The sequence below is a fragment of the Cyprinodon variegatus genome, unplaced genomic scaffold (assembly GCF_000732505.1).
Source record: "Cyprinodon variegatus isolate N-32 unplaced genomic scaffold, C_variegatus-1.0 Scaffold387, whole genome shotgun sequence".
In the NCBI taxonomy this organism is placed as follows: Eukaryota; Metazoa; Chordata; class Actinopteri; order Cyprinodontiformes; family Cyprinodontidae; genus Cyprinodon; species Cyprinodon variegatus.
The window spans coordinates 523621-531760 of record NW_015150840.1 but is presented as its reverse complement, the minus strand read 5'-3'; the positions used below and the strand labels follow the sequence as shown (position 1 = coordinate 531760).

General features: G+C 36.4%; 2 protein-coding genes across 2 annotated transcripts in view; both read right to left on the bottom strand.

Moving 5' to 3' along the window:
• Positions 1-995: 995 nt before the first annotated feature.
• LOC107092614 (glutathione S-transferase A-like) lies at positions 996-6149 on the bottom strand. Its single transcript, XM_015387190.1, has 6 exons — positions 5872-6149; positions 2540-2605; positions 2344-2449; positions 2081-2199; positions 1913-2001; positions 996-1785 (listed from the first exon to the last, which is right to left on the bottom strand). The coding sequence occupies exons 1-6, from the start codon at positions 6037-6039 to the stop codon at positions 1653-1655; spliced, it is 681 nt and encodes a 226-aa protein (XP_015242676.1). The 5' UTR covers positions 6040-6149; the 3' UTR covers positions 996-1652.
• A 95-nt stretch (positions 6150-6244) lies between these two features.
• Positions 6245-8140, bottom strand: part of LOC107092615 (glutathione S-transferase A-like) — a 3412-nt gene continuing 1516 nt past the window's right edge. Inside the window, exons 2-6 of the mRNA XM_015387191.1 lie at positions 7129-7194; positions 6933-7038; positions 6743-6861; positions 6565-6650; positions 6245-6483 (exon numbers count right to left, since the gene is read on the bottom strand). Coding sequence (XP_015242677.1) covers positions 6351-6483; positions 6565-6650; positions 6743-6861; positions 6933-7038; positions 7129-7194 — 510 coding nt within the window. The 3' untranslated portion in view covers positions 6245-6350. The remainder of the gene's footprint in view (positions 6484-6564; positions 6651-6742; positions 6862-6932; positions 7039-7128; positions 7195-8140) is intronic.

Sequence of the window (8140 nt, the reverse complement as noted above, 5' to 3'; positions counted from 1 at the left end):
CCATCTTCCTGTTCATATGGTAGGTACCACAGCCGAAGTCTTAGTCTAATACATTGATCTAATACATTTACTGTTTAATATATCAAGAAAAGGTTTTGGAAGACTGAAACAAATATGAAAAAATTGGGTAATGTGTTCATTTTATTTATGTTTATATGTTCAATCAAGGGATCATAGTTTGTTGAAACCATGATTTTATTTTCTGGGATGATTTTTGCACTGATAAATGCAAAAATGATGCAGTTTGCATTATTGATGCAGTTTGCATTACTATTTTTCACAAACAGGATGAAGGATTTTGAATCATTCATAATATAACCAGACAATCAACCAAATAATTCAAATTGTCGCTTAAATTACGGATGCTAATGGACAGCCTTGCCAAAAAACTATCAGGTCATCAGCATACAGGGCCAGTCTATGCTCTAGATCTCCTAACTGGATAAGTTAATGTTCTAATCATCATTGCCAAGGGTTGTACTGCATAGCCAGGATGAAGAACATTGGGAATAACAGGCAAATGGAACGTTCCAATGCAAAAGGCTTAGAAACTAATGTGTTTGTTAAAACACTGGCTTTGGAGTTTTTATACGGACCCATTTTAGAAAACTATTAACAGATATTTTGGTCAAACGTTAAATAGATATGAGCTTTCTATTCTGTCAAAGGCCTGAAGTGATAATACAGCTGTATCCTTAGATACTAATTTCTCATGGAGTATTTAGGACTATTATGCTGAAATCCTTGACGTTTATGCACAAAACCATTTTGTTATGGACAATTACACATTTCAATCATTTTTAAAGAGTGAATTTTAGGCATTGGGAATTATTTTCCTCTTTTGAAACAATTTTTAAAATAGTGCACTCAATCTCCTTTTATTGCTTACTAAAAGCAAAGCAACAAGGGACATCCTAAAAACATGCTTTCGTGTTCATATTGTCTTTAATATGTGTAAGATTTTATGTTTGCAGTGAAAAAAAAGACAATGAAGGTGATAGACACTCATTTTTAATGAGATAAACACTGACCTACATACAGCACACAGCTGGGTCTGACGGAGGCTGAGCTCAACATGAAATGCAAAATTAAACAAAGTACGCAATTTAAGAACTGTAAATGTATGCAAAGTCGGGACACCGCAACATTTGAGTTCGGCCTGGGAAGTGCAAACCTGTTTCAACAATCATTTTCAGATAATAAACCAGATATTTGATAACATGGATTTTCTCCATTGGGATCATTTATCTCTTAAAGTCAGACTTTGAACACATTTAGACACGCTGACCTTAGATACACTCAGTTATGGCCCCAAATTTATTTTATAGTGCAGCATTTGTGTAGCGAGCCTCTAGAAAAACCTTCTGCAGTAAACTGGAGGGAAAACTGACCTATTAGATGAAGGAAGCATTTTTATATAAGCTTCAATTAGATATAAATTGTTAGTAGAAAGTCATAAGCAAAGAAAGTGCATTTTCAGTCATTTCAACATTTCAGCAGAAACTAAACCATCTTCTGTCACAATGCTTCAGAAGACACCATTTGGAAATGTTACAACAGTGCAAGCTGAATTTGGTTATTTTTGATGATCAGATCTGCTTTACAGAAGGAGAATTGCAAGGCTTCTAATGTGGGGCGGGAACTGGTCCATTTCAGATGTCCTTCAGGGTGTCTTGTCCCTTGGGATTCTCCAGCCAATGAGGAGGCCAGCTGGCTTTGACGCTGGGCCTTTCCTTCATCAGAGCGTGGTACTCTCCTAGTTTGGGGTAACGCTCAGCAGACAGCCTTCAGAGAGACACAGGAGACCAATACTGAGCCATAACTGATGTTTACAAGTAAAAAATAAAATACACACACACACACATACATATATATATATATATATATATATATATATGTTGGTTCTTCTTACCCAAATCTGAAGAGAGTAGCAACAGTTGGAAAAACGACCACGTCTGTCAGAGTGACAGACTTTCCTGCCAGGTAAGAGCCAGAGCCCAGCTGGATGGGGGACAGATTTATCATGTTGGATTGCAGGAAGAAAAAAAAAAGCTACTTTATATTCATTAATTCACCAAACCTTCTCTAGGTAACCCTCCCAGAGTTTGAGCTCAGTGACCAGGGCCTCTTTGTTCCTCTTCAGAGCTGAATCGAGCCGCTCTCCTTCAGGAACATAGTAGTCATAGAAAATAACTGCACCTGGAAAACAAAGGAATTACCAGGCTATTAAATGCTGTCGCCAGGAGCTGCACCGAATAAAAAACATACTTGAATCCAGAATTTGAAATTATAGCACTTGAAGTGTCACATTCGACCCAGTACTCCAACTAAAGTTGATCTTACAGAGTTTATCGTAGAAGGCGAGGCCTTCAAACATGCGTTGGTACATCAGGGCTTGCTCCTCGGCTCCGTCTGGGATCAGTTTGGTGCCCTGGGATTTAAACTGACTCTGCAAAACAAAATGATCATGACATCATTTTTTTTTTTTTGTGGTCTTATGAAACTATTCAGAGTGTTGCTTTGAGGCTGACTTCCTTACCTCAAGGTAAAAGCAGGCAGCATAGGATTCATTAACAACAATGTCTCCATGTTTGAATGATGGAACCTGGAAAATAAAGAAATGTTATGAGCAACACAAAGGGTCACAGCTTTGTTTTATTGATCTAAAAGTTAGCCAAGCTTCTTAATAGATCAGTTTATCCAGGTTTGGGGAGATTTTGTTTTTGCTCTGGATTTTGACTGGGCTATTTGTTTGTTAAGCCTTTCAAATATTCTATGCTTACAATCATTGTTCATGGTCACTCTCCTACTGTGGAATTACAGCTATTCTAAAGTAAACCTGATAGTTTCTCTTTTAGATGCACAATCTATTTCTAAAGAAATTTAAGATTAACCAAACTTTTTCTGATATTTTTTAGGCCTAAAGCATTTTTTTAAGAAGGTAAATTCCCTGGGATGTCCAGCAGCCTTTGGAACATTAGTAACCGTTTTCAGTAAATCTCATAAAAAAATTAAACTTTATTGATCTCACATTAGAGAAATTAACTCTCTGCATTTAACCCATCCCCTTGGGGAGCAATGGGCTGCCATTGTGCGGTGCCCAGGGAGCAGTCTGTGGGGATTGAACCAGGTACTTGCAACCTCCTCAGAGGAAAGGCGCACTGCTCTAATCCACCAGGCCCTGAATGTAAATATTCTCATGTTCAGATAGTTTTCCCTTATTTCTCTTATTAAAAACAAAGTGGAACCTTTAACGTAGCCTCATATACTTACTGTTAGAGCTAATTTGACATAGTTTACATACTTTTGAATTAAAAAGGAGCAAGAACAGCTCAAGAAATCTTATCCATATCCTCAGCTGATAACTTGCCAATAAATGTTGCCCTTGGCGACCCGTTCTTCTGCATCTCCACCCTAAACAGTCTCTAGCTGGTTGAATGATAAGGCTTGTCTATATGCTGCAATTCTTTATACTTTTTTCTGGCCCATGGTTGCCCTGATGCCTCCTCCCAGAAAATACAAAAACATGTATTTCTTATATATATATATATTTTTTTTGTAAAGACAGTTCTATTAATTTTCCTGTTTGATCTTGAATACCATGTGCATGTTAACTATTTATTGTACCTTAAAGTTTAAACTCTCAATGCTCAAGTGCAGCTAAGTTTGGAAACAGTGCTTATGATGTCCCACTGATCATGACACACTGGGCACTGAGCCGTAAAGTGAATTCTAGTACATTCCTCCTTCCTTTTTTAAAACCATTCGCTGGACTCCAGATCCTGCTGATAACCAGACAGTCAGCTTAGAAATGTCCAGATAACATCTATTTAACCACTTCCTTGAAGCTCTACACCTGACAGAGGCGTAGCTAGACATTTTTTCTAAGGGTGGCCAGGCACTAACCAATGTAAACTGAGGGACAGCCGAAAGCAGATAGGCGCCAGATTCTCAGGGCCAATCTACAACAGGAAAATTAATGGGCACAATATCCATATTTTCTAAATAAAGACCAACTATACTTTTCTACAACCTTTGCTGACAAATAGACACATAAATATTTAAACATCTGTGCTTTCTAGATAAAAGGTATAGTGGATACAATTCTTTGAGGTTGGAGTTTTGGGCGAACTTCTTTCCCATTGTCTTTACTTACCTACTTTTATCATTCTGCATAAAATAGATATTTACAAGTACTAATATCTACATAAATAGATTATTTAATATATTTTATTAAAAAAGCTATCAATAATTTTACTGAAGACTCAAAGATGACTTGCAGATACATAATTTTCTCTTTACCTCATATAACACAAAATCTAGTTCTGAAAAAAGCATGAATTCTGTACTTATCTTTAATGTCAGTATATTGATGTGTATAATTTAACCTGCGTTTTTGTTGTCAAGTAAATGTTAACATATGAAAAAAATGTATGTTTTAAATATTCCACTTCAGCGTATTACTGTTGCCACCATCTGTATTAGAGGGGAAAAATAGGTAGGGTAAGCCCCATCTAGCTCCGCCCCTGACAACTGACACTTATCAGCACCGTGACCAGACAAAACTGATTAGAGCAAAATGGAAGTAAAAATGCTTTACTATCAGTGGCGGTTCTAGACCAAATGTACCAGGGGGCCAGGAGGGGGCCAGCATTGTTTTCATGAGGGCCCAGAAAAGCATGAAATAAAAAACAGGGCAAGGGATTCAAATATATTAAGAGAGCTACATGAAGAGAATTTGTTTCTATTCAATTAGGTTTAATTAAAATGCTCTGTCTTATTAGGTCAATATACATTAATAATTTAGGAATTTTACATATTTTTTTACTTAATTTAAGAAAAAATGACATATTCTGTAAAATCTAAATTAGAACCAAAGAAAAACTGAAAAATTCAGCTGCAAAAATTATTATTATTTTTTTGTGTTGTGCAACAGCTTTGATGACAGAAAAAATTGGAAATCCACAAAGGCCACAGATGCACCATGAACTTCTATAACGCAGGCAAAAATAAAAAAATTTCCAGGTACTCCTTTAGTTTTCTCCTCAGACAAGCAAAAAAAAAAAAAAAAAAAAAAAAAAAAAAAAAAAAAAAAACAACATACTCCCACCCAGATGCATGCTGCTCCTACATTGACTGCCTATTTATAAAAAATAATTGACCTAAATTAATCATAACTAACCAAAAACAAAGGAACATGACTAAATAACCAAAAAACATAATCTCATAACAGATATCAAATAATAAAGTAAAATAAACTTAGCTAGATCATGCACAATTTTTTTTTTTTATTATTAACAACAGATAATTGGCTCCTAAACTTTTGTTTCAAAAAAATAATTTAGCAGATGAAATCCGGGGTTCTATTTCAATACCACTGAAGCGATCACCTAATTGTTTTTAAATAATTAGCAAAACAGAATTAAAAACAGAAAAATAAATAGATCCAAAGGACCCATCAGTAACCATGTTTGTTCCAGAGCAGATCCAGTACTATGTCTTTGGTACAGGGGCCATAACAGTGGCACTGCCCCCTGTTGGCCCCCGTCTAGAACCGCCCATGTTTACTATTATCAAGCTCCGAGCAAAAAGTAGAGCATTAGTAGATTTTAAACAATAAGAACATTTGACAAACATAACTGATGCTTATATTTTAGGCCCCAAACATGTTAAAAATGTATTTAATTGATATGTTTTCTAGGGGTGCAGAAACCACTGCTGAAACGGATCCATTTTCTTTATTTTGTGAGAAATGTAACCTTAAAACTGATGCTCTGCAGCAGGGACCTCGTGCACTGTTTCATTAACTTTACTCTCCATATAACAGTTTGTCTCTTTGCTATTCTTTATATATATTAAACCGATACCCACCTGTCCCCTTGGATTGATATCTAACACTTGCTGGGACTTGTGCTCCATTTTGTCAAAGGAGAGCAGTTTACTGTTGTAACCCTGCAGATTCTTCTCCTCCAGAGCGATCATCACTCTCCAGCAGGGAGGAGAGCCGGAGCCCCACAGCAGAGTCATATCTTTAGCCATGGTTTTAGATTCAACTGCTTCAAAATATCACGCCTTTAACAAGTTTTAAGTCTGACAAAAACGCTCACGCAGCAGGATAGATTTCTTCTTGATTTTTTTATTTATACGATTCCAGAGAAATGTGATCTCTGTTGCCCCCAAGTGGCTGGGGAAGGCAACTACACGACAAAAGCTTCATTTACATTGAGTAGCCTGTGCTGCAGTTTTTATTCTATATATATATATATATATATATGTATATGTTTTTTTCCGAGTTTGAAATTACAAAGAATAAGCAAATGTAGAAAAGATCATGGAAATATTTTTGTTCTTTAGATTTCCTTCAGCATCTCAGCTCTTTGTTCGTGTTGGAACCACTTTTGGGGCCAAGTAGTTTTAATGCTGGGTCTGTCCTTCAGAAGGTTCAAGTACTTGGCAATTTTGGGGTAACGTTCTGCAGACAGCCTGGAAAACAGAAAAATATACAAAGTTATAATGTTGAGAAGAAACATTCGTCCTCCAGTAAACACCAGGTTCCTTACATACCCATACTGGAAGGCATAAGCCAAGCTTGGATAGACAACCACATCAGCTAAGGAGAAGGCCCCTGCTAGGTAGGAACCTGCAGCCACCTTTATGCACAAAACAATAGAAAAAAACAGAATCATCACCGAAACAAGTAACCTTTTCAACATGTTAGGTTCTGTAGTGTTCCTAAACATACATTTTCCAGGTATTTCTCCCAGAGTTGAAGTTCAGTGGTCAGATTCTCCCTGTTTCTCTTCACAGCAGAGTCGTGGCGCTCTCCTTCCGGGACAAACATGTGGTAATACAAAACCGTAGCTGAAAAAAAAGTGTTGATATTAGTGTTTCTTGTATGGAGATGGATGTTCAACTGCATTAGTCAAATTTACCTATTTTCTGCATGAGAGTGTTACCCTCCATCATACGCTGGTACATCAGAGCTTGCTCTGCAGGACTGTCAGGAATCAGCTTGGTGCCCTGAGACTTGTACTGATTCTTTTAACGAAGGAGACAAAAACAATAAAATCATCACAATTTTTCTTTCATAGTCTTTATGTATTACAATCACAGTGCTCCATACTTTACCTCCAGGTATAAGCATGCTCCGATGGACTCATTGATTATTTTGTCTCCATCTTTGAAGGAAGGAAGCTGGTGGAAAAATATAAATATAATGACTTTAGGTTTAACTGTTCATTTTGTAGGATTGATACCTGATCTAATGTAGACCATGATCATCAAACCGGTAATTATGGAGTACTTGTTTCCTCAGTACCACATAGTTCTAAAATAACCAATTTGCTCAGCCCTGTGCTAAAGGGATTGGGGGTGTTCAACGGCTCTCAGAGCATATTTCGAAGCATTTTTTAGATGTAAAGTTAAAAACAAATGTAGCCAAACAGGAAAAATAGCTAAATAACAAACAGAATGTGAACTGGATTATATCCAACCCAAATAAATCATAATCTAGTTAGAAGTCTGAAAACCAAAAAAACATGTCCTAAATATTGCATGATCAAGGAAATGTATATTGGGTTGGTAGTATGCATATCTTTACATTATATGCACTAAATAAGGGGTCGGCAACCCAAACTGATCAAAGAAAATCCATATTGGACCGAAAAAAACAAAAAATAAATCTGTCTGGAGCCAAAAAAATATAAAAGTCTTATATATGCCTCGTATGGCAACACGGGCTCTAGTGTATTAGCCCACTATAGAAAAGGTGGTCGGCTGCATATTTAGCTTGCCTTCTCCATATATTGGAGATGCCTTTTATAAAATTTTCTTTTCATTTTTTGACAACCTCTTATTACAAAGCAAATATGCAGGTAAGCAAAGGATTTGCTCCATTCTTTAAATCCTCATTTCTCATCAGTTATCCTCCTTTTTTCCCTTTGGATTCCATGGTCCAAGACACTCCTGCAGCTTTGTTTGCCTGGCACTGCGCTGCTCTGGTTGCAAGTTAGGACCACGGATCTCTATGGCTATGACGCAAATTATTGTTTAAATGTATTTATTATACAAATGTTTACAGCATTGGAAAACATTATTTATTTTGTTTGACCTCCTTGATTTTTTTTATTATCAAAAAAAA

What these genes read in the sequence shown, in the direction of transcription:
- LOC107092614 (XM_015387190.1), bottom strand. Translation starts at nt 6,039, where the DNA reads ATGGCTAAAGATATGACTCTGCTGTGGGGCTCCGGCTCTCCTCCCTGC. An exon ending in CTGCCTGCTTTTACCTTGAG is followed by an intron (nt 2,450 to 2,539) that starts GTAAGGAAGTCA and finishes TTTGTTTTGCAG; the next exon opens with AGTCAGTTTAAATCCCAGGG. An exon ending in CGCCTTCTACGATAAACTCT is followed by an intron (nt 2,200 to 2,343) that starts GTAAGATCAACT and finishes TTTGTTTTCCAG; the next exon opens with GTGCAGTTATTTTCTATGAC.